The sequence below is a fragment of the Erinaceus europaeus genome, chromosome 1 (genome assembly GCF_950295315.1).
Source record: "Erinaceus europaeus chromosome 1, mEriEur2.1, whole genome shotgun sequence".
Taxonomy (NCBI): domain Eukaryota; kingdom Metazoa; phylum Chordata; class Mammalia; order Eulipotyphla; family Erinaceidae; genus Erinaceus; species Erinaceus europaeus.
The window spans coordinates 106,387,589-106,414,654 of record NC_080162.1 but is presented as its reverse complement, the minus strand read 5'-3'; the positions used below and the strand labels follow the sequence as shown (position 1 = coordinate 106,414,654).

Sequence of the window (27,066 nt, the reverse complement as noted above, 5' to 3'; positions counted from 1 at the left end):
CCCCGAAATCAACATTTTTTTTGTAATTTTTATTTTAAAATATTCTTTATTGGGGAATTAATGTTTTACATTCAACAGTTAATGCAACAGTTTGTACATGCATAACATTTCCCAGTTTTCCATATAACAATACATCTCCCACTAGGTTCTCTGTCATCCTTCTTGGACCTGTATTCTCCCCTCGACCCACCCCAGAGTCTTTTACTTTGGTGCAATATACCAACTCCAGTCCAGGTTCTACTTGTATTTTGTCTTCTGATCTTGTTTTTCAACTTCTGCCTGAGACTGAGATCATCCCATATTCATCCTTCTGTTTCTGACTTATTTCACTTAATATGACTTTTTCAAGCTCCATCCAAAATTGGCTGAAAACTGAGAAGTCACAATTTTTTATAGCTGAGTAGTATTCCATTGTGTATATAGACCACAACTTGCTCAGCCACTCATCTGTTGTTGGACACCTGAATTACTTCCAGGTTTTGGTTATTACAAATTGTGCTGCTTCTTCTTCTTCTAGCGTTTGCCCTTCTTCAGTAGCCAGTCAACAGCGTCAGGTTGAGCCTGATGTAAAGTTTCGAGACCTCCTTTGAATCTGGAGAGGTGGCAGTCGTTGACTATGTGGGTCATAGTCTGTCTGTAGCCGCAGGGGCAGTTCGGGTCATCTCTGGCTCCCCAGCGATGGAACATAGCAGCGCACCGGCCATGGCCTGTTCGATAGTGATTGAGGAGGGCCCAATCACAACATGCTAGGTCAAAGCCAGGTTGATGCTTGCAGGGGTCTGTGATGAGGTGTTTGTTCTTTACCTCAGCTGACTGCCAACTCTGTTTCCAAGAGTCTGGAACAGAGAAGTTCAGTGTAGGCGTAGGGGACCAGATTAGGTGACAAGACGTCAAGTGTTGGACAGGGTGGGCGAAGATATCCGCGTATATTGCCAGGTCTGGTTGAACGTAGACGTGGGAAATGAACTTAGATGATGCCGCATCCCGACGAATATCTGGTGGGGCGATGTTGCTAAGAACTGGCAGCCATGGAACCGGGGTGGAACGCATGGTTCCAGAAATTATCCTCATGGAGGAATATAATTTGGAATCGACCAAGTGGACATGGGGGCTACGGAACCATACTGGGGCACAGTATTCTGCAGTGGAATAGCATAATGCCAGAGATGATGACCGTAGTGTGGAAGCGCTCGCACCCCATGAGGAGCTGGCCAGTCTTGCAATGATGTTATTCCTCGCGCCCACCTTTGCTGCAGTTTTTATGAGATGTTCGTGAAATGGCAGAGTGCGATCGAGAGTAACGCCAAGATAGACTGGCTGGGCTTCATGCCGGATTCTCGTATCGCCAAGCTGCACATTAAGCTCACGCGAGGCAGAGGCATGGTGTAGATGGAAAAACAGATGATACCGTTTTTGCAGTGCTAGGGATTAGTCGCCATTTTTTACAGTAATCAGATATCAGAGACATGTCTTTTGTGAGTGTTTCCTCGAGGATGTCGAACTGGATTGTGCTGCTAAGAACGTATGTGTACACAGATCTTTTTGGATGGGTGTGTTGGGTTCCTTAGGATATATCTCCAGGAGAAGAATTGCAGGGTCATAGGGTAGGTGCATTTCTAGCCTTCTGAGAGTTGTCCAGACTGTTTTCCACAAAGGTTGGACCAATTGACATTCCCACCAGCAGTGCAGGAGGGTTCCTTTGACCCCACAACGTCTTCAGCATTTGTTGCTGCTACATTCTCACAGGAGTGAAGTGGTGTCTCATTGTTGTCTTTATTTGCATTTCTCTGACAATCAAAGACTTGGAGCAGTTTTTCATTTGTTTCTCAGCCTTTTGGATCTCTTCTGTGGTGAATATTCTGTCCATATCCTCTTCCTATTTTTGGATGGTGTTATTTGTTTTCTTGTTGTTGAGTTTGACAAACTCTTTATATTTTGGTTATTAGTCTCTTATCTGATGCATGGCATGTAAAGCTCTTCTCCCATTCTGTTTTTTTTTTTTTTATTGTTGTAGTTATTATTGTCGTTGTTGGATAGGATAGAGAAATGGAGAGAGGAGGGGAAGGCAGAGAGGGGGAGAGAAAGATAGACACCTGCAGACCTGCTTCACCACCTGTGAAGCGACTCCCCTGCAGGTGAAGAGCCGGGGTTTGAACTGGGATCCTTCAACCAGTCCTTGCACTTTGTGCCACATGCGCTTAACACGCTGCGCTACTGCCCGACTCCCACTTCTCCCATTCTGTGAGGGGTCTCTTGGTTTGGGTGGTGGTTTCTTTTGCTGTGCAGAAGCTTTTTAATTTGATGTAGTCCCATAGGTTTATACTTGCCTTAGTCTTCTTTGTCATTGGATTTGTTTCATTGAAGATGTATTTAAAATTTAGATGGGAAAAGAGTTCTGCCAATACTTTCTTTGAAGTATTTGATAGTTTCTGGTCTAACATCCAAGTACTTGATCCACTTGGAATTTATTTTTATGTTTGGTGAAATATAGTGGTTCAGTCTCATTCTTCTCAATTTTTCCAACACCACTTGTTGAAAGGACTCTATTTTCCCCATATAATAGTCTGGGCACCTTTGTCAAAGATTAGATATCCAGAGGTATGGGGGTTTACTCCTGGGCTCTCAATTCTATTCCACTGGTCAGTGTGTCTATTCATGATCCAGTTCCAAGCAGTTTTGATTACAATGGCCTTACAATACAATTTGAGATCTGGGAGTGTGATGCCTCCAGTTCTGTTCTTTCTTCTCAAGATAGATTTGGTAATTCTAGGTCTTTTCTGGTTCCAGATAAATATTTGTAGCTTTTGTTCTATTTTCCTAAAAAATGTGGTTGGGATCTTGATGGGGATTTCATTAAATTTGTATGTGGTTCTGGGTAGTATATTCATTTTAATGATGTTAATTCTTCCAACTCATGATCAGAGAATATTTACCCACTTCTTTGTGTCTTTAAAAATTTTTTTAAATTTTAACTGTGACTTAATTTTTTAAAAATTTTCTTTTTTTGTTTTTTAAGTTCTTATTTATAAAATGGAAACACTGACAAGACCATAGGATAAGAGGGGTACAATTCCACACAATTCCCACCACCAGAACTTTGTATCTCATTCCTACTCCTGATAGCTATCCTATTCTTTAACCCTCTGGGAGCATGGACCCAGGATTATTATAGGGTGCAGAAGGTAGCAGGTCTGGCTTCTATAATTGCTTCCCCGCTGAACATGGGCATTGACAGGCTGATCCACACTCTCATCCTATCTCTTTCCCTAGTGGGGCAGAGCTCTGGGGAAGCAGGGCTCCAGGACACATTGTTGGAGTTGTCTGCTCTGGGAAGTCTGGTTGGAATCATGTTAGCATCTGGAACCTGATGGCTGAAAAAGTGTTAAGAAATAAAGCAGAGTAAATTGTTCACTAATTATGAACTTAAAGGCAAGAATATTATGGATGGGGATTTGGGGTCTTTATTTTAGAAAAAGATAGTTGGTCTATTTTATATTCAAAGGGGCCCATGACCCAACTAGTTTTTGCCTGTGCCTGACATTCAATATGCAGGTGACCTAAGATATTGTCTGGGGGGATGGTGTCACAGTTGGAAAAATGGCTAGAAGCTGCATCAGGGAAGAGAGTAGCTCCCAAATATGGGAAAAGAATATAAATATTGTTAACTGTAAACCTCATCGATCTGATCTGGGGCCCATAGTCAGCACAGGAGCCTATGCAACCTCTGCATCCCTGTAGGTCTGAGCTCACATTCTGTGGTCATGGCTAGGAACATTCCAGGCTGCGCCAATTTCAGGACCCATCATCCTCAGGTGATAGGCAGAGTATGCTATCCAATCTCCCTTTGGAGAATGGAAGCATACTCTGCCTATCTCCCTACTATTGATGATTCACACTGAGGGCTAGGTCTGATAGGGGGCCACAAAGTGGTCCATTATGTTGTTCCTGATGGAGACAACCAGTGATAGTGGTGAGAGGGATCTTAGTGGTCTAGGCCCATCATGTCTGTGTGGGAATCCCAGGACTCCCTGGGTAGGGCCCCAGATGATGGGAGGGGGGGCTTGGTAGTGAATAAAGAGTCACCTATAAAGTATGCCAGTCTCTTGCCCTTATTCAGCTTTTGTAGTCCTTACTTTGTCTGACAAGGGTAGCTTTTTACTAGAGCACTGATCAGCTCTGGCTTATGGTGGAGCTGGGGGATTGGATTTGGGACTTTGGAGCCTCAGGCATGACAGTCTGTTAGCATAACCATTATGCTATCTACCCTCTCCCCTTTGTGACTTTTTCCATTTCCTCGAATAATGACTCATAATTTTTTAGTATATAAGTCTTCCACTTCTTTGATTAGGTTTATTCCTAGATATTTTACTGTTTTTGTTGCTATAGTAAAAGGAATTGACTTCTGGATTTCAACTTCTTCCAAATTAGTGTTTGCATAAAGGAATGCCACTGATTTATGTATGTTAATTTTGTAGCCTCCTGCTGGATTTTTTAGGTTTTTCTATGCATACTATCATATCATCTATAAACAGGGAGAATTTGACTTCTTCTCTTCCAATCTTAATCCTTTAATTAATTAATCCTTTAATTCCTTGCGCCTGCCTGATTGCTATGGCAAGAACTTCTATCACTATGTTGAATAGTAATGGTGAGAGTGGGCAGGCCTAATACCTGATCTAAGGGGAAATGATGCTAGTTTTTCACCACTGAGTATGATGTTGGCTGTAGGTTTGCTATATATAGACTCCACTATCTTCAGGAATTTTCCACCTATTCCCATTTTTTGTAGCATTTTTATCATAAAGGGATGTTGGATTTTGTCAAAGGCTTTCTTTGTATCTATTGATATGACCATGTGGTTTATTAGCCCTCTGTCTGATCTGTGAGTTGTAAAAACTTTCTCCTCTCTGAGGGAAGTCTGTCTGTTTTAATCATGGCTCCATTTGCTGTCCAAAAGCTTTATAGTTTGATATAGTCCCATTGATTTATTGACCCTGGGACTTTGCAGCCTCAGGCAGGAGAGTCATCCAATCTGGTCCCCTACGCCTACACTGAACTTCTTTGTTCCAGATTCTTGGAAACAGAGTTGGCAGTCAGCTGAGGTAAAGAACAAACACCTCATCACAGACCCCTGCAAGCGTCAACCCGGCTTTGACCTAGCATGTTATGATTGGGCCCTCCTCAATCACTATTGAACAGGCCATGGCCGGTGCGCTGCTATGTTCCATCGCTGGGGAGCCAGAGACGACCCGAACTGCCCCTGCGGCTACAGACAGACTATGACCCACATAGTCAACGACTGCCACCTCTCCAGATTCAAAGGAGGTCTCGAAACTTTACATCAGGCTCAACCTGATGCTGTTGACTGGCTACGGAAGAAGGGCAAACGCTAGAAGAAGAAGAATTGATTTATTTTTGCTTTTTCCTTGAGACTGGATCTGAGTCATTGAAGGTGTTTTGAAAGGATATCGAAAACAGTTCTGCCTATGTTTTCCTCTAAATATTTGATGGTTTCATATCCTTGATCCATTTGGACCGTACTTTTGTGCATGTTGAGGTGTAGAGGCTCAGTTTCATTCTTTTGAATGTTTTTTAAGTTGTATTTATTTATTCCCTTTTGTTGCCCTTATTGTTTTATTGTTGTAGTTATTATTGTTGTCATCATTGTTGGACAGGACAGAGAGAAATGGAGAGAGAGGAGGGGAAGACAGAGAGGGGGAGAGAAAGATAGACACCTGCAGACCTGCTTCACCGCCTGTGAAGCGAATCCCGTGCAGGTGGGGAGCCAGGGGGGCTTGAACCGGATCCTTCCGCTGGTCCTTGAGCTTTCCACCACCTACGGCTCTTAACCCACTGTGCTACTGCCTCACTCCCTCTTTTGAATGTTTTAACCCAATACAACTTATTGAAGAGACAATCCTATCTCCATTTAATGCTTTGACCTGTTAAAAATTAAATGTTCCCTATGCTGAATATGGGCACCAGATCAAATTGATGGGTCAACAATATCAATACACTTTCCCCATATTTGGGAGCTCCCCTGACCCAGCTTTCTAGCCCTTTTACTAGATATGACATCATCTCCCCAGACAATAACTTGGGTACACCTGCATATTGGATGTCAGGCTAAACTAGTAAAGTCATGGGCCCTTTGTAATATACCTAAAATAGACCTACTAGCTATTTCCAAAATGGAGACCCCAAATCTTCATCAGCAATATTCCAGCCTCTAGGTTCCTGATTAGTCAACAATTTGTTCGGCTTTATATATTAACTCTTTTTTCAGCCACCAGATTCCAGATGCTACCATGATGCCAGCCGGATTTTCCTGGGCAGACAACCTCATCAAATATGTCCTGGAGCCCCGCTTCCTAGGAGCTCTGCCCTACTAGGGAAAGAGAGAGACAGGCTGGGAGTATGGATTGACCTGTCAACACCCATGTTCAGCGGGGAAGCAATTACAGAAGCCAGACCTTCCACCTTCTGCACCTCAGAATGATCCTGGGTTCATACTCCCAGAGGGTTAAAGAATAGGAAAGCTATCAGGAGAGGGAGTGGGATACAGAGTTCTGGTAATGGGAATTGTGTGGAACTGTACCCCTCTTAATCTATGGTCTTTTCAGTGTTCCCATTTTATAAATAAAAATTAAATAAATAAACATTTCTAAAGTGTTTCCATTTTATAAATAAAAAATAAACATTTCTAAATAAAAAAATTAAATGTTTGTATGTGTTGGGGCTTATTTCTGGGCTCTCGATTCTATTCCTTTGGTCTGTGAATCTGTTTTTGTTCCAGTACCAAGAAGTTTTGATTACAATAGCTCTATAATATTGTTTGAGGTCTGGGAATCCGGCAGCAGCGCAGCGGGTTAAGTGCATGCACTTGGCGCAAAGCGCAAGGACTGGCGGGAGGATCCTGGCTTGAGCCGCCCCCTACTCCAACCCAGGCTGCAGGGGAATCACTTCACAGGCAGTGAAGCAGGTCTGCAGGTGTCTATCTTTCTCTCTCCCTCTCTGTATTCCCCTCCTTTCTCCATTTCTCTCTGTCCTATCCAACAACAACAACAGCAACAATAATAATAACTACAACAATCAAACAACAAGTGCAACAAAAGGAAATAACTAAATAAATAAATTTAATTAAAAATATTGTTTGAGGTCTGGAAATCTGATACTTCCATTCTTGTTCTTTTTGCTCTCTCAAGATTGTCCTAGCAGTCCTAGGTATTTTATAATTTCAGATAATTTTTTTTAGCTACTCAAAAGCTTTAATGGAGATGTATAAGGGGATTTATGGTACCTTATTGCCTGTTAATAATTCTGTAGCTGATTAATCAAGGAATAATTTCAACTTTCAGGTCTTATTATTATTTAATATATACATTCATAGTGTTATAGCTGCCATAGACTGATTCTTGTGATGAATCTGGGCAAAGTCAACTGTAACTCTTTGGGAAAGGATTTGAGATTCCAGGTACCATTATAGACATGTGGTATATATGGAGGGTCAAAATTAACTGGAGCTTGGGAGAAATTTATTCCATCCCATATATATAACGGAGGATCTCAAGACTTCTATAAAGGAAGTAATGGTAGATGCGGTGGAAATAGTACCCCTCTTATCCTATGGTCTTGTCAATACTTCCATATTATAAATAAATAATAATACTAAAAAGAAGTAGAAGTGAACAACAAAGGTGTGTCTGAATTACTATAATCAGATGACAAAACTTGAACAAGTTGTTTCTTGTGGATGACTAAATCTATTCCTGGTGAAGTAGTCATGAAATTGCTGAAATGACAACAAAGGATTTAGAATGTCACATGCAGTTGGCTGACATGTCAGTGTTAGTGTCTGAGAAGACTGATTCTGCTGTTGAAGTAAGTTTTGCTGTGGGTGAAAGGCTCATCAGACAACAGTGTACTGCAGAGACACTTTTCACAAATGGGAGAGGATGATCAACTGATGGAGCAAATGTTATCGTTTCAAACTCTCAGAAACTGCCAGAACTACTCCACCCTTCAGCCAACATGAGCCTGATCAGTCAGCAGTCACCAGCACTGAGAAAAAAACCTTCCATCAGCAAAAAGGTCATGACTTGGATGATGCTTGCAAATTGAGCAGTAGGTATATTTTAAATTCAAGCATACACTGGAGTTGGTGTACTGCACCAAAGTAAAAGACTGGGGTGGGGTTTGGGTCCTGGATCATGATGGCTGAGGAGAACCTAGCGGGGGTCAAACTGTTATGTGGAAAACTGGGAAGTGTTATGCATGTACAAACTATTGTATTTTACAGTTGAATGTAGACCATGAACCCCCAATAAAGAAATAAAAAAAAATAAATTCAGGCACACATATTGTTTTAATACAAGCACACACAATGGACTGCACTGTAATACAAACATGGCTTTTATATGCATTGGGAAATCAAAATTGTAATTTCATTTGCTTTGCTGTGGTATTTATTTTATTGCAGTGCTCCAGAAAAAAATCCCTCACTCGCTCCAAAGTGTGACTGAAACTAAAACAAATGCTCCTGTGTGGGTGGTCCATGTGTACATCCCAAAGAAATAAGACTGTCTTAATACCTTGATTTATTTTAAAAAATTAGTGATTCCACTTTCCAATGCTCTAAGCAAATGAGTCAAATTATTTAAAAATAATTAATACTGCTGGAAAATATACTGACCATAAGCCATTTGTGGGTATTTGAAGATATTCTTTATTCATATCTAGGGCATGTTGACATATGAAACTAGCACTTAAAAAAAAATATGTGGAAGGACTTCCAGATGCGGGACTATGGAGCAGCAGCAGTTGTGTTTCTCTCCTCTCAGCTCCCAGGTCAACTAGGAATACCAAAGGAGACCACCTGGGACCGAAACAAGACAGGGCTAGAATGACTTCAGGAACCCACCAAATCACCAGTGAGAGCAAACACATGTGGCTCCTGGACAGAGAGGAGCCAAGGGAGAGATTAAGTGGCTGGTAACAGTCCAGCAGTTTACCAGTTAAGACGTCACCTCCAGTCTGTTTCACCAACAAGGGGACAGCTGAATGGAGGAGAGGACTCCCCTGAGACTCACACAATGCAACTGTGAGTCTCCATTGCTACTGCCCTCAGAATCTGGAGCAGTGGCAGGTAGGCCCTGTGCTGACATCAGGGGACAGAGAACTAACCAGGAAATTCAGGAGAAGATCTATACCTCAGTGGCCTAGCAGTGGGGCTATGAAAGTCTCTTTGCATAACCACTGGATTATCTCTGCCCTGCCCAGCTTTATCTCTCGGTCAGGAGTCAATGATTAAGCTAAGAAGCCTACTTACAGTTTAAAAGCCTTCAGGCTCCGAAAGCTTACAGGGAAGAAAAAGAACAAAAGCTGCTTTTAAGCCACTGGGCTCCAACTCAGAGATTAAAATACTATTGAAACAACTGTCAATTTCCACAACTGTGAACACTTTAATACCTTATTTAGACCCAAGTCAATCCAGGCAAGAGTGACCAGTAATTTGAAAAGTACTGAGAGAGGGAACTCATAACATACTATATAAAAACATACTATATAAAAACAACAAGAAGAAATATTGGAGAAATGAACCAGGACAAGAGACCAGCTAAAATCCACCCAAAGGTTGCAGCACAAAATAATGAGGTCAAAATCCAAACACTAGTTAAGGAAATAATCACAGGAGTGAGTAAAGAGTTTGAAAGAATTGTCATCAGAAATGCAGAAACAATTAATGAGACTCTGGAAGAAAACACTAATTTTCTCAAGGTTATTAGAGAGCTGAAAACTGAAAGAGCTGAGTTAAGAACACAACTAGCTGAACAAGCTAAAACAGTATCAGAACAGGGTAGCAAGATAGATGAACTCTGGAAAACAGTAGAGGGGAATGAGGATAGAATAAATGATGCTGAAGACAGAATTAGCAAGATCAAGGACAAATTAGAGACAACTAAAAAAGAAGTAAGAGAGCTCAAAAAGAGATTAAGAAATACTGAAAACAACAACAGAGACCTATGGGATGACTTCAAAAGAAATAATATATGCATTATTGGCTTACCAGAGGAAGAAAGAGAGGGAGGGGGAAGAAAGCATTCTTTAGGACATAATAGCTGACAATTTCTCTAGTCTAGACAACATTAAAGACATAATGGTTCAAGAAGCCTAGAGTTCCAAACAGAATTAACCCAGACTTAGAGACAACAAGACACATCCTATTTAGAATGGAAAGAAATAAGGATAAAGAAAGGATCCTGAAGGCTGCAAGAGAAAAACCAAGAGTCACCTACAGAGGAAAACCCATAAGATTAGCAGCAGACTTCTCCACACAAACACTACAGGGCCAGAAGAGAATGGCAAGATATCTATTGAGTACTCAACGAGAAAGGCTTTCAACTAAGAATACTGTATCCTGCTAGACTATCATTCAGACTAGATGGAGGCATCAAAATCTTCTCAGACAAGCAACAGTTGAAGGAATCAACCATCACCAAGCCTACCCTGGAAGAAGTTCTGAAAGGTCTTCTATAAACACTCAGACCACCATAAATAGGCCATATATGAGAACACTCTAAAACTCTAAAAGAATGGCGCTAAAATATCTTCAATCTTTGATATCAATAAATGTCAATGGCCTGAATTCACCTATTAAAAGACACAGAGTAGGAAGATGGATCAGAAAATACAACCCAACAATATGCTGTCTACAGGAAACCCACCTAACTCAAAAAGACAAAGACAGACTCAATGTGAAAGGATGGAAAACTATCATACAGGCCAATGGCCCACAAAAAAGGGCAGGAAGAGCTATTCTCATATCTTACATGATAGATTTTAAAGTAAATAAAACTAAAAAAGAGGTTCCCGGAAGATGGCGGACTGAGAAGCTGCTAGTGGCTGAGCTCTGACCACATCTCCTGGAAACAGTAGGATTTTCTGCCTTTAGTAGGCCAGCCAATAAGGGGTCCTAGCGGTGACACCAAGGAGGTGACTATAACTTAATTTGGGTTAATAATTAGAGTAGGAAAAAAGGGGAAACATTTTTTTTCTTCCTTTTAATTTCTAAGCATACTTCCTTCCCTGCCGCCCCCCCCCCATAACCTGGGGACCAGATCCTAGCAGGATCCCCTGCTAGGAGCTCCTTTTCTTTATCAAATTCCTGTCCCACCAGGGAGTATCATTAATTCTAAAGTCTATACCCTTCTGAAACCTCTGGCCTCTTTTCTTTCTAAGTAGCCAACCCCCCCACCTCACCCTGCATAGCTAATTAAATAATTAAAAATAAATATATAAAAAACCCTTTCCTTTCACTGCCCTTTTATGACTGTTCTTTTTCTTATCTTTTTCTTTTTTCTCTCTTTCTTTTCTTTTTTTTTTCTTTTTCTCATTCTTGTCATCCTTTCTTCCTTGATCCTACAGCTTCCAAAGTCACAGCCCCCAGCCCCCACACCACCAAACAGTGTGCTTTTTTGAATTCACTGATACACATTTGGGAATTTCCTTTCACTGCTTTTTAATTACAGCTCTTTTTCTTATCTTTTCCCTTTTCTCTCTCTTGCCTCTTTTTTTTTTTTATCTTGTCATACACTTCTTCCTTCTTCTTTGCCTATCTGAATTTGTGAATTATTTTGGGGAAGAAATCTGACTCAGAATGGACTCTCTATGTGTGTATCTCTGCTCTAGTTCCCTTCCCCTCTTGTTACCCCTAGAATATACAGTGGATAGTAGATTTGCATAACTGTCTATTCTTGCTACCCTTTCTTTCTTTTCTCTTTCTTCACTGGGATTTGGTTACAATTTTTTCATGGATTGGAGAAATTGTTTAGCTAACTGGTGATTATTAAACTACTTCAATACTTGCTTCAGTTGCTACTGTAATTCCTGAGGTTGGTGATTGCATTTGTCATAAAGGTATTTAGTACAGGGTTACTTGTACTCAAGACACAACAACTGAGGAACAACAGAGCATAAAAAAAAGAAACACATAAATCAAAAAAATGGGTAGATCAAAAACAAATAAAACTGCTACTCCAATGAATGAAGACAAGAGCCCAGAAGAAACTACAAATCAGCCAGAAGTAACCATAGATAAGAAAAGTATGCAAGCAATAATAAACTTATTAATCACAGAAATGAAAACAACATTGGAGGAAAGGAATGGCAGTAGTAGGGAAACAATAGTTGAGACTCCCAAGGAAAATACTGATTATCTTGAGACAATTAGAGAACTGAAAGCTGAAATAGCTGTAATGAAGAAAGAAGCTGAGGCAAGGGAAAGCAGACTAACAGAAGCAGAAAACAGAATTAGTCAGACAGAGGATGAGTTAGAGAAAACTAAGAAAGAGGTGAAAGAGCTTAAAAAGAGATTGAGAGACACTGAAAACAACAACAGAGACATATGGGATGATCTCAAAAGAAGTAACATTCATATAATTGGCCTGCCAGAGGAATAAAGAGAGGAAGGGGAAGCAAACATTCTAGAGGAAATAATAGAAGAAAACTTCCCAGACCTGAATAACAGAAAGAACATCAAGATTCAAGAGGCCCGAGAGTACCAAACAGAATCAACCCAGACCTGAAGACACCAAGACAAATCATAGTCACAATGAGAAGAAGTAAGGATAAAGAAAGGATCCTAAAGGCTGCAAGAGAGAAACAAAAAGTCACATACAAGGGAAAACCCATAAGATTATCTGCAGACATCTCCACTCAAACTCTAAAAGCCAGAAGGGAATGGCAAGATATCTATCGAGCCCTGAATGAAAAAGGGTTTCAACCAAGGATAATATATCCTGCTAGACTTTCATTCAAACTAGATGGAGGGATCAAAACCTTCTTAGACAAACAACAGTTAAAGGAGGCAACCATCACCAAGCCGGCCCTGAAAGCAGTTCTAAAAGACCTCTTTTAAACAAGAACATCACTATAATACTTGCAATATATCAGAGCAAACAAAATTTTTTTTTGAACAATGGCACTACAATACATTAAATCCATAATATCAATAAACGTCAGTGGCTTAAACTCACCCATCAAAAGGCACAGAGTGGGGGGATGGATCAGAAAACATAACCCAACCATATGCTGCTTGCAAGAATCCCATCTGTCACAACAAGATAAACACAGACTTAAAGTGAAAGGATGGAAAACTATCATACAGGCTAAAGGTCCACAAAAAAGGGCAGGAACAGCCATTCTCATCTCAGACACGATAGATTTTAAATTAAATAAAGTCATAAAAGATAGGCAAGGACATTACATAATGATTAGAGGATCAATCAGCCAAGAAGACTTAACAATTATTAACATCTATGCACCCAATGAGGGACCATCTAAATACATCAAGCACCTACTGAAAGAATTTCAAAAATACATCAATAGTAATACAATAATAGTGGGAGACTTCAATACCCCACTCTCACACTTAGACAGATCAACAAAGCAGAGAACCAATAAAGATACAAGAAAATTGAATGAAGCGATTGACAGACTAGACCTCTTAGACATTTTCAGACTCCTTCACCCCAAAAAACTGGAATACACCTTCTTTTCAAATCCACATAACAAATACTCAAGGATAGACCAAATGTTAGGCCACAAAGACAGCATCAATAAATTCAAGAACATTGAAATCATCCCAAGTATCTTCTCAGACCACAGTGGAATAAAACTAACATTTAACAACAAACAGAAAATTATTAAAAGTCACAGAATTTGGAAACTAAACAACATACTCCTTAAGAACCACTGGGTCAGAGATTCACTCAAGCAGGAAATTCAGATGTTGCTGGAAACAAATGAAAATGAAGACACAACCTATCAAAATATTTGGGACACAGCTAAAGCAGTACTGAGAGGGAAACTTATAGCCATACAATCACATATTAAACACCAAGAAGAAGCTCAAATGAATGACCTTACTGCACACCTCAAGGACTTAGAGGAAGAGGAACAAAGGAATCCTAAAGCAACCAGAAGGACAGAAATCACTAAAGTTTGAGCAGAAATAAACAACATCGAAAATAAAAGAACCATACAAAAGATCAATGAAGCCAAATGTTGGTTCTTTAAAAGATTAAACAAAATTGACAAACCCCTAGCCAGACTCACCAAACAAAAAAGAAGGAAGACTCAAATTAATAGAATTGTAAACGATGGAGGAGATATCACAACTGACACCACAGAAATCCAGAGAATCCTGCGAAACTTCTTTGAAGAACTATACGCCACCAAGCTAGAGAATCTGGAAGAAATGGAACAAATCCTAGAAGCATATGCCCTTCCAAAACTGAACCAAGAAGAACTACAAAATCTAAATGCACCAATCACAGACAAAGAAATTGAAACCATTATTAAGAATCTCCCCAACAACAAAAGTCCTGGACCAGATGGCTTCACAAATGAATTCTACAAAACTTTCAAGAAACAGTTAGTACCCATACTTCTGAAGCTTTTCCATAAGGTTGAAGAAACAGGAATACTCCCTTCCACCTTCTATGAAGCCAACATCACTCTGATACCAAAAGCTGATAGGGACAGAACAAAAAGGAAAACTACAGACCAATATCTCTGATGAACATAGATGCCAAAATATTAAACAAGATACAGCAACATATCAAAAAGATTGTTCATCATGACCAAGTGGGATTCATCCCAGAAATGCAAGGTTGGTTCAACATCCGTAAGTCAATCAATGTCATTCACCACATCAATAAAAGCAAAGCCAAAAACCACATGATTATCTCAATAGATGCAGAGAAAGCCTTTGACAAAATCCAACACCCATTCATGCTCAAAACTCTACAAAAAATGGGAATAGATGGGAAATTCCTCAAGATAGTGGAGTCTATATATAGCAAACCTACAGCCAACATCATACCCAATGGACAGAAGCTGAAAGCACTCCCCCTCAGATCGGGGACTAGACAGGGCTGTCCACTGTCACTGTTAATCTTCAACATACTATTGGAAGTTCTTACCATAGCAATCAGGCAAGAGAAAGAAATCAAAGGAATACAGATTGGAAGGGAAGAAATCAAGCTCTCACTTTTTGCAGATGATATGATAGTATACATAGAAAGACCTAAAGAATCCAGCAGAAAATTACTGGAAGTTATTAGGCAATATAGCAAGGTATCAGGCTACAAAATCAATGTACAAAAATCAGTGGCATTTCTTTATGCAAACACTAAATCTGAAGAAGACATCCAGAAATCACTCCCATTTACTGTTTCAGCAAAATCAATCAAATACCTAGGAATAAAGTTGACCAAAGAAGTGAAAGACTTGTATGCTGAAAACTATGAGTCGCTACTCAAGGAAATAGAAACTGATACCAAGAAATGGAAAGATATCCCATGCTCATGGATCGGAAGAATAAATATCATCAAAATGAGTATTCTCCCCAGAGCCATATACAAATTTAATGCAATACCCATCAAAGTTCCACCAAGCTTCTTTAAGAGAATAGAACAAACACTACAATCATTTATCTGGAACCTGAAAACACCTAGAATTGCCAAAACCATCTTGAGGAAAAGAAACAGAAATGGAGGCATCACACTCCCAGACCTTAAACTATATTATAAAGCCATCATCATCAAAACAGCATGGTACTGGAACAAAAATAGGCACACAGACCAGTGGAACAGAATTGAAACCGCAGAAATAAATCCCCACACCTATGGACATCTAATCTTTGATAAGGGGGCCCAAAGGATTAAATGCAAGAAGGAGGCTCTCTTCAATAAATGGTGCTGGGAAAACTGGGTTATAACATGCAGAAGAATGAAATTGAACCACTTTATCTCACCAGAAACAAAAATCAACTCCAAATGGATTAAAGACCTAGATGTCAGACCAGAAACAATCAAATACTTAGAGGAAAACATTGGTAAAACAGTTTCCCACCTATACCTCAAGGACATCTTTGATGAATCAAACCCAATTGCAAGGAAGACTAAAGCAGAAACAAACCAATGGGACTACATCAAATTGAAAAGCTTCTGCACATCCAAAGAAACTATTAAACAAACAGAGAGACCCCTCACAGAATGGGAGAAGATCTTCACATGCCATACATCAGACAAGAAACTAATCACCAAAATATATAAAGAGCTCAGCTAAACTTAGCACCAAAAAAGCAAATGACCCCATCCAAAAATGGGCAGAGGATATGAACAAAACATTCACCTCAGAGGAGATCCAAAAGGCTAACAAACATATGAAAAACTGCTCTAGGTCACTGATTGTCAGAGAAATGCAAATTAAGACAACACTAAGATACCACCTCACTCCTGTAAGAATGGCATACATCAAAAAGGACAGAAGCAACAAATGCTGGAGAGGATGTGGGGACAGAGGAACCCTTTTACATTGCTGGTGGGAATGTAAATTGGTACAGCTTCTGTGGAGAGCAGTCTGGAAAACTCTCAGAAAGCTAGACATGGACCTTCCATATGATCCAGTAATTCCTCTACTGGGGTTATACCCCAAGGTATCCATAACACCCAACCAAAAAGAGGTGTGTACTCCTATGTTCATAGCAGCACAATTCATAATAGCTAAAACCTGGAAGCAACCCAGGTGCCCAACAACAGATGAGTGGCTGAGAAAGCTGTGGTATATATACACAATGGAATACTATGTAGCTATCAAGAACAATGAACCCACCTTCTCTGACCCATCTTGGACAGAGCTAGAAGGAATTATGTTAAGTGAGCTAAGTCAGAAAGATAAAGATGAGTATGGGATGATCCCACTCATCAACAGAAGTTGAGTAAGAAGATCTGAAAGGGAAACTAAAAGCAGGACCTGACCAAATTGTAAGTAGGGCACCAAAGTAAAAACCCTGTGGTGAGGGGTAGACATGCAGCTTCCTGGGCCAGTGGGGGGTGGGAGTGGGTGGGAGGGATGGGTCACAGTCTTTTGGTGGTGGGAATGGTGTTTATGTACACTCCTAGCAAAATGTAGACATATAAATCACTAGTTAATTAATATGAGAGGGGGAAAATCAATTGTATGTCTCAAAGTTTTTCAAAACACAAACTGAATCTTTTTAATATATAGGCTTTGTATTTGATTGCGGACTCTCAAAAGCCTAGACCAAGTAGATTAGAAGCATCCAATAGCACAGCTATATACAAGATACTGGGTATTGTACAGCAAACCCTAACAAAAGGACTTTTCAAAGTTAACCCAATTACCAAATAATGTGATGATAACATTAACTATCGATTGTTTTTTTGAACCCTAAGACAGCAGGAACCTCACATCTCCACTATAGAGGCCCTACTTCCCCCAGTCCTGGAACCCTTGGATAGGGCCCACTTTCCCGTATGCCTCTCTCCCAATCCATATCAAATAACATTGCATCCACCAATCACAACCTATCCAACGCAACGATTGCCACCTCAACATGCTTCACCTCAGACTGTGTCCAGAGACTTCCCATGTGGAATGACAACCCTTCAGCTTCATTACTCGGGTGAGACCTTTCCTTTTATAGTATACTCTAATTTCATCTCAGATGGTTCACTTTCTAACAAAGTCCCAAAACCTAGGTATACACCAGTTTCTGTGAGAGAGAGAGCTTATGTTCACACGTATCCATAAACTACTGCAAAATATATACCTGAAAGCAGAAGTACATTAGAGTTTGCAGTGAATACCCCCCTCCCCCCAACACCTCCTCTCCACTATTCCAAGCTTTGGGTCCATGATTGCTCAACAATTTGTTTGGCTTTGTATGTTAACTCTCTTTTCAATCACCAGGTTCCAGATGCCATCAGGATGCTAGCCAGGCTTCCCTGGATTGAAGACCCCACCAATGTGTCCTGGAGCTCAGCTTCCCCAGAGACACACCCTACTAGGGAAAGAGAGAGGCAGACTGGGAGTATGGACCGATCAATCAACGCCCATATTCAGCGGAGAAGCAATTACAGAAGCCAGACCTTCTACCTTCTGCAACCCTCAATGACCCTGGGTCCATGCTCCCAGAGGGATAGAGAATGGGAAAGCTATCACGGGAGGGGGTGGGATATGAAGATTGGCTGGTGGGAATTGTGTGGAGTTGTACCCCTCCTACCCTATGGTTTTGTTAATTAATCCTTTCTTAAATAAAAAAATTTAAAAAAAAAACTAAAAAAGATAGAGATGGACAGTACTTAATGCTCAGTGGATCAGTCAGTCAAGAGGACTTAACAATTATTAACATTTATGCACCCAGTGAGAAGCCATCTAAATACATCAAACATCTACTGAAAGAGCTACAGCAATATATTTACAGCAACACAGTCACAGTAGGGGACATCAACACCACATTCTCTCATCTCAACAGATCTTCCAGGCAGAAAATCAATAAAGACATGAGGGAGCTAAATGAGGAGATAGATAAACTAGAACTACTGGACATTTTCAGAGTCATTCATTCCAAGAAACTGGAATACACATTTTACTCAAGTCCATATGGTTCATTCTCAAGGATAGGTCATATATTAGGCCACAAAGACAGCATCAGCAAATTCAAGAGCATTAAAATTATCCCAAGCATCTTCTCAAACCACAGTGGAATTAAACTAACACTTAACAATCAACAAAAGATTAGTAACAGTCCCAAAATGTGGAAGCTCAACAGTACACTCCTTAACAACTACTGGGTCAAAGAGGAAATAAAGGAAGAAATCAAAATGTTTAGAGTTAAATGAAAATGAAGACACAAGCCATCAAAATTTTGGGACACAGCTAATGCAGTACTGAGAGGGAAGTTTATAGCCATACAAGCACAATTTAGGAAACAGGAAAAAGCATAAATAAACAGCCTGATCGCACACCTTAAAGACTTAGAAGAAGAAGAACAAAGGAACCTTAAATCAAGCAGAAGGACAGAAATAACTAAAGTTAGGGCAGAAATAAATAACATGGAAAATGAAAAAACCATACAAAAGATCAAGGAAAATAAATGCTGGTACTTTGAAAGAGTGAAAAAAATTGACAAACCTTTAGCCAGACTCATAAAATAAAAAAGGGAGAAGACCCAAATAAATCGGATACTAAATAAAAGAGTTGATATCACAACAGACACCGCAGAAATTCAACATATCATGCGAGGCTTCTGTGAAATATGCCACCAAGCTAGAGAACCTGGAAGAATGGGACGATTTCCTAGATATCTACCAACTTCCAAATCTAAGTAAAGAGGAAGTAGATAACATGAAGAGGCCCATCACAGCTAATGAAATTGAAACAGTTATCAAAAATCTTCCAAAAAAAAAAAAAAAAGTCCTGGACCAGATGGTTTTACAAATGAATTCTACAAAACCTTCCAAGAAGAACTAATACCTCTACTTTTAAAAGTCTTCCCGAAGAGTGAAGACACTGGAATACTCCCTTCTAGCTTGTATGAAGCCAACATCACCCTGATACCAAAAGCAGACAGGGACACAACCAAAAAAGAAAACTACAGACCAATATCTCTGATGAACGTAGATGCTAAAATATTGAACAAAATTCTAACCAACCAGATACAGAAGTATATTAGAAGGATTGTTCATCATGACCAAGTGGGGTTTATCCCAGGCATGCAAGGTTGGTTTAATATACATAAATCAATCAACATGATTCACCACATCAACAAAAGCAAGACCAAAAACCACATAGTCATATCATTAGATGCAGAGAAAGCCTTTGACAAAATACAACATCCCTTTATGATCAAAACACTATAAAAAATGGGAATAGATGGATAATTCCTCAAGATAGTGGAGTCTATATATAGCAAACCTACAGCCAACATCATACTCAATGGTGAAAAACTGGAAGCACTTCCCCTCAGATCAGGTAGTAGACAGGGATACCACTATCACCATTACTATTCAAAATAGTGTTGGAAGTTCTTGCCATAGCAATCAGGTAGGAGCAAGGAATTAAAGGCATACAGATTGGAAGAGAAGAAGTCAAACTTTCCCTTTTTGCAGATGACATAATAGTATACATAGAAAAATCTAAGAAATCCAGCAAGAAGCTTTTGGAAATCATCAGGCAATACAGTAAGATGTCAGGCTACAAAATTAACATTCAAAAGTCAGTGGCATTCCTCTGTGCAAACACTAAGTTAGAAGAAGTTGAAATTCAGAAGTCAATTCCTTTTACTTTAGCAAGAAAAACAATAAAATAGGAATAAACCTAGCTAAAGAAGTGAAAGAGTTATATACTGAAAATTATGAGTCACTCCTCAAGGAAATTGAAAAAGACACAAAGAAGTGAAAAGATATTCCATGTTCATGGGTTGGAAGAATTAACATCATCAAAATGAGTATACTACTCAGAGCCATATACAATTTTAATGCTGTCCCCATCAAGATCCCAAGGACATTTTTTTAGAGAATAGAACAAATGCTACAAATGTTTATCTGGAACCAGAAAAGACCTAGAATTACCAAAACTATCTTGAAGAGAAAGAACAGAACTGAAGGCATCACACTCCCAGATCTCAAATTGTATTATAGGGCCGTTATCATCAAAACTGCTTGGTACTGGAACATGAATAGACACACTGACCAGTGGAATAGAATTGAAAGTGCAGAAGTAAGGCCCCACACCTATGGACATGTAATCTTTGAGAGAGGTGCCCAGACTATTAAATGGGGAAAGGGGAGTCTCTTCAACAAATGGTGTTGGAAAAAATGGATTGAAACATGTAGAAGAATGAAACTGAACCACTATATTTCACCAAATACAAAAGTAAATTCCAAGTGGATCAAGGACTTGGATGTTAGACCAGCAACTATCAGATACTTTCAGGAAAATATTGGCAGAACTCTTTTCCACATATATTTTAAAGACATCTTCAGTGAAATGAATCCAATTACAAAGAAGACTAAGGCAAGTATAAACCTGTGGGACTACGTCAAATTAAAAAGCTTCTTCACAGCAAAAGAACTACTGTCCAAACTAAGAGACCCCTCACAGAATGGGAGAAGATCTTTATATGCCATATATCAGACAAGAGGCTAATACCCAGAATATACAAAGAGCTTGCCAATCTCAAAAATAAGAAAACAAATAACCCCATCCAAAAATGGGGGGAAGACATGGACAGAATATTCACCACAGAAGAGATCCAAAAGGCTGAGAAACACATGAAAAAAATGCTCCAAGTCTCTGATTGTCAGAGAAATGCAAATAAAGACAACAATGAGATACCACTTCACTCCTGTGAGAATGTCATACATCAGAAAAGGTAGCAGCAACAAATGCTGAAGACATTGTGGTGTCAAAGGAACCCTCCTGGGGAATGTAAATGGGTCCAACCTTTGTGGAGAACAGTCTGGAGAACTCACAGAAGGCTAGAAATGCACCTACCCCATGATCCTGCAATTCCTCTCCTGGGGATATATCCCAAGGAACTCAACACACCCATCCAAAAAGATCTGTATACACATATGTTCTTCGCAGTACAATTTGTAATAGCCCAAATCTGGAAGCAACCCAGTGTCCAACAACAGATGGTATGTATACACAATGGAATACTACTCAGCTATTAAGAAAGGTGACTTCACTGTTTTCAGCTGATCTTGGATGGACCTTGAAAAATTCATGTTAAGTGAAATAACTCAGAAATAGAAGGATGAATATGGGATGATCTCACTCTCAGGCAGAAGTTGAAAAACAAGATCAGAAGAGAAAACACAAGTAGAACCTCAACTGGAATTGGCATGTTGCACCAAAGTATAGGACTCTGGGGTGGGTGGGGGAGAGAATGCAGGTCCAAGAAGTTATGAGAGAGGTCATAGTGGGAGTTGTATTGTTAAAACTGAGAAATGTTATGCACGTACAAACTTTTGTATTTACTGTTTCATGTAAAACATTAATTCCCCAATAAAGAACTAAAAAAATATATGTGGGAAAAGTTCTAGTCTGGGGTAAACCTGCCACCAGTAAATAATTAAACACAGTTGTTGAAAGCAGGGCTTCCAGAACAGGAAAAAGGTTAGCCTCTTGTGAGGTCTTTACTTATCACCCACTGTGATTCCTAAGTAAGAAGAGTGGGAGTCTGTGATGTTCTGTCCCTGAGTGTTTTAAGTCCAAAACTACCCGTTCCATATATAGGATTCTATGGGGGAAGTGAGAGTGGAGGGGTTCCCTGAAAATCAGTTCTACTAGGATTTCATGGAATTGACTGGGAGCAGAGGGTAGAGGTCCAGTGCAGGCTGTGAATGGGGAAAGCTTATAGCTCTCCTGGTTTAAGGCTCTACTCTCCTGGCTGGGCAGCTGGGCCACGTGACAGACTGAGGATACCCAGAGGCTTTAGCAGGGAGCTGATGGGAACGAGAGAACTGAAGAGTCTTAGCAAGCTCTGTCCATATTCCTATTGACCTGGAGGCCATGAAAATGCACCTAGTTTGGTATGTTGTACATTTCTCAGAGCACAGCACATTCTAGGTCACACATTATGCCCCAACAAATTAGAGAGATCATACAAACTATGTTCTTCAACCACATGTAATTACACTAAGAGTAAATAAAAGGCTAAGTGAGGGAAATCTTTGAATATTTCATAATCAAAGAGATACTTTCTGAACAGCCCACAGTAAAACAAAAAATCACAATGGATATTAGAAAATATTTTGAACTAAATAAAAATATAAAACATCATATCTGAAGTTATAGGGTGTGGTTAAAAGTGTTTAAGGGAAAGTTATAGCTTTAAACACATATATTATGAAGGGGATCTCAAATTGGTAACTAGTCTCCAACTGAAAGAAATCAGATACAGTGGTCTGGGAGGTGGTGCAGTGGATAAGGCTTTGGACTTTCAAGCATGAGGTCCCAAATTCAATCCCAGGCAGCACATGTACCAGAGTGATGTCTGGTTCTTTCTCTCTCTCTCCTGTCATTTCTCATGAATAAATAAATAAAACTTTAAGAAAAAAAAAAAAGAAAAAATCAGATACAGATGTTCAACAATTTGTTTGGCTTTGTATGTTAACTCTCTTTTCTGCTACCGTTCCAGATACTAGCATGATGCCAACCAGACTCCCCTGGACACCAAATGTGTCCTGGAGCTCCACTTCCCCAGAGCCCCACCCTACTAGGGAAAGAGAGAGGCAGGCTGGGAGTATGGATTGACCAGTCAACACCCATGTTCAGCGGGGAAGCAATTACAGAAGCCAGACTTTCTACCTTCTGCATCCCACAATGACCTTGGGTCCATACTCCCAGAGGGATAAAGAATAGGAAAGCTATCAGTCAGGGGAGGGGATGGGACATGGAGATCTAGTGGTGAGAACTGTGTGGAGTTGTACCCCTCTTATCCTATGGTTTTGCTAATGCCTCCTTTTTAAAATAAATAAATAGAAATCAGATACAGAAGAGACTGTCTAACTCAAAGGAAATAGGAAAGGATTATACAAATATTTCAGTAGAAATCAATGAAATGGACAACTGAAAAGCAAGAGAAAAATCAATGGAACCAGGTACCTGAAAAGACGAAGAAGTGATAGCTAGGCTCACCAAGGACAAGGTGGAAATGTCAGATCACCAAAGTGGGGTGTGAAAGAGGAGACAGGGGGAGTCAGGCTGTAGCGCAGTGGGTTAAGCGCAGGTGGCGCCAAGCACAAGGACCAGCATAAGGATCCCGGTTCGAGCCCCGGCTCCCCACCTGCAGGGGAGTCACTTCACAGGTGGTGAAGTAGGTCTGCAGGTGTCTATCTTTCTCTCTCCTCCTCTCTGTCTTCCCCTCCTCTCTCCATTTCTCTCTGTCCTATCCAACAACAACAACAACAATAATAACTACAATAAAACAACAAGGGCAACAAAAGGGAATAAATAAATAAAAATAAATATAAAAAAAAAAAGAAAGAGGAGACAGGACAGCTTTATGCAGATTACCCAGGCTGTCCCTGGGTGGTACACAGGGCAAGGCAGGCTCATTGTCCAATGTGTGTTATCCTGTCCCCTACCCCCTGGCTTTAGCTTTCTCTTACGGTATGTTCTGGACAGCCTGCCAGGTGGGCAGCAGCACCTACTGTCCCTTGATGTCTCAGGGACTGGACTGGCTTGGACAACACTGCACAGACAGGCTTTGTGTCCCACCCACCCCCACATAGACATGATGAGCCTAGACCTTTAGTAAATCCCTCTCTCCACCATCTATGGTCATCTCTATTAGAACAGCATCATGTACCTGCTTGTGGGCCTCTCCAAGACTTTGCCTTCAGTGTGGAACAACAATGGTAGGGACTGCCCCACCCTCTGAAGGGAGACTGGGTCAACATACTCTGCCATTCAAGGAAGATTGGTCCTGTAATGAATGCAGTCTAGAATGCTCCTAGCTATGACCATAGAATACAAACTCAGACCTAGAGGAATGCAGAGGTTACACAGGCTCCTGTGCTTAATATGGGACCCAGATCAGATTGATGGGTTTTATAATTAATAGTATTTATGTATTTTTCCCATATTTGGGAACTACTCTTTCTCCTTGATGCAGCTTTCTAGTCTTATTCCCAACTCTGAAACCACCTCCCCAGACAGTACCTTTAGCCTACCTGCACGTTAGCTGTCAAGAAAGAATTAGTAAAGCCATGGGTCCTTTGAAATATACCTCAAAGAGACTTCTTAACTTTTTTCTCAAAATGGAGAACCCAAATCTCATCTGTTATATGCTTACCTTTAGGTCCCTGATTATTAAACATTTTTTTCTGGTTTATATTTTAATGCTTTTTAGCCACCAAGCTGCAGGTGCTACCATGAAGCCAATCTGACTTCCCTGGACAGATGACCTCACTGATGTGTCCTGGAACCCCACCTCTCCAGAGCCCTGCCCAACTAGGGAAAGATAGAAACAGGCTGGGAGTATGGATTGACCTGCCAACATCCATGTTCAGTGGAGAAGCAATTATAGAAGCCAGACCTCCCACCTTCTGTACCCCATAATGATCCTGGGTCCATGCTCCCAGAGTGATAAAGAACAGGAAAGCTTCCAATGGAGGGGGTGGGATGTAGAACTCTGGTGTTGGGAATTGTGTGGAATTGTACCTCTCTTATCCTATGGTCTTGTTGATTATTATTAAATCAATAAAAAAAAAAAGGAAGGAAGGAAGGAAGAAAGAAAGAATAAGAAAAGCTTCCAATGGAGGGGATGGGGTGTAGAACTCTGGTGGTGGGAATTGTACCCCTCTTATCCAATGGACTTGTTGTTCAAAATTAAATAAGTTAAAAAGAAAGAGAAAAGAAAGAAAGAAAAATAAAAGAAAAGAACAATCAAGCATCTCTTGGACTCTGTGAAAACTATGGTTGTTATCAGGGGGCAGGGGGAAAAACTTTGGTGTTTATGAAATCATACTCCTGAAGTTTTAGAATTTTATGAAACACTGTTGAATCCCTCATAAAAAATGAAGAAAGCAATAAATTAATGTGTGTTTATTTCTTTATTTTATCATAGGTCTACTCAGCTCTCTCTTATAGTAGTGCTAGGGATTGAACCTAATACCTTAGACTTGAAAGTCTTTTTTGCATCACCATTATGCTATCTCTCCAGCCCAATAAAGTAATTTTTAATTGGTTGCATTTATTTGAAAGTCTTATCATAAGGCCGAGCAAGTCTTAAAGAGAGAAGAGTGAAGTTTTTGAGTTGGGTTCACTATGAAGTCACAGGATAGAAATGAACTGAGAATCTGAAGCCACTGGGTGTGAAAATCACGAGAAGGGAAGGAATGAGACTCGCACAAGAATGATGGAAATACTCAGAAATGCCCTCTATATTTTCAATTTTGTAACTATTCTTTGTACAGATGGAGGATATTATACATCAAAGCTGATCTTCCAGAATTTTCTATCCAACTTAAAAGCCCTCCTCTAGTCAGCCACTTTGGCCACATGGGGACCCAGGGATCCCCATGGCTGTCTGCCAACCCCCCTAGCTTCTGGGAGCCCCATCCCCTCTGCCCCTTGTCCTGTGGCATGACACCCCACCGCCTCCAGTTCCCAGGAGCTCCATATCCCTCTCCTCCTTTTTTCCTGAGGCATGCCTCCCTCTAACCTCCAGCTCCTGGGAGCCCCATACCCTTCTCTTCCTTTGTCTTGAGGCATGACCCCACTGACCTCCAGCTCCTGGGAGTCCCATATCTGTCCTCCTTTGTCCTAAGGCATGCAACCCCCTGAACTCCAGCTCCTGGGAGTCCCATATCCTTGTCCCCTTTATCCTGAGGCATATGCTGCCCCCCCCCCCCCCCGCCCGGACCTCCAGCTCCTGGGAGCCCTGTCCTAAGGCATATGCCCCTGTACCTCCAGCTCCTGGAACTCCTCCTCCTCCTCCTCTACATCATAGGACAGTGTGTGGATCTTGATGTCATCAGCCGAGAGGTCGAGGAACTTGCTATCGGGGTAGTCCAGGCTGTCCCTGGCGGGTGAGCGGTCCTCGATGAAGGTGGTCTCACAGCAGTCGGGGCCCCCGCCCTCCCCCCAGGAGCGCAGCATGCCTTCGGAGTACAGGATGATGTTGGGTCGGTAGTGGGCCCCCACTGAGCGCTGTAGCGCCTCGGGGTCCAGCAACTGCTGGGCAGCCTGGCTCCGGCCTCCATCCAGGGAAGGTAAGGGGGCCAGGGGGGCCGGCAGTGGTCCGGACACCCCAAGGCGGCTCTGGTACTGGGGTGTGGGGTACACAGATACCAAGCCATCTCTGCTCTCAGCCATCAAGTTCCTGGTGTTGATGAGGCCGTTCCTCTTGCCGTGGGCCACTGTGCCCTTCTGCTCCACCAGGCCGTCCATGGTGCTTTGGGGCCCAGGGCCTGGCTCACACCTGTCTCACAGGGCCCATCTCACCTGTAGGAAGGGGTGAGAAGCAGGCGTGAGAGGGGAAGATCCCCTGGGAAAGAGCCCCATCCTCCAACTCCTGCTTCTGAGAGAGCAAGCCATCAGGTGCATGCAGGGAAATCAGAAAGTGCCCACCTCCCAACCTGCCTCTTTTACCACTGGACGGTACAGCCCTCAGGAGAGTCAGGCAGGGCTAGAGGCTGATGGCTGCCCCTCTGTGGACTCTGTTTCCTGACAGATGCTGGA

General features: G+C 41.0%; 1 protein-coding gene across 4 annotated transcripts in view; it reads right to left on the bottom strand.

The window, feature by feature from the left end:
- The window catches only part of SYNDIG1 (synapse differentiation inducing 1), a 160,529-nt gene that overhangs the window by 70,231 nt on the left and 63,232 nt on the right, over positions 1 to 27,066 (bottom strand). For all 4 annotated transcript variants that reach the window (XM_007535613.3, XM_060192512.1, XM_060192527.1 and 1 more), the window contains one exon: positions 26,293 to 26,829. In XM_007535613.3, coding sequence (XP_007535675.1) covers positions 26,293 to 26,775 — 483 coding nt within the window. In that variant the 5' untranslated portion in view covers positions 26,776 to 26,829. The remainder of the gene's footprint in view (positions 1 to 26,292; positions 26,830 to 27,066) is intronic.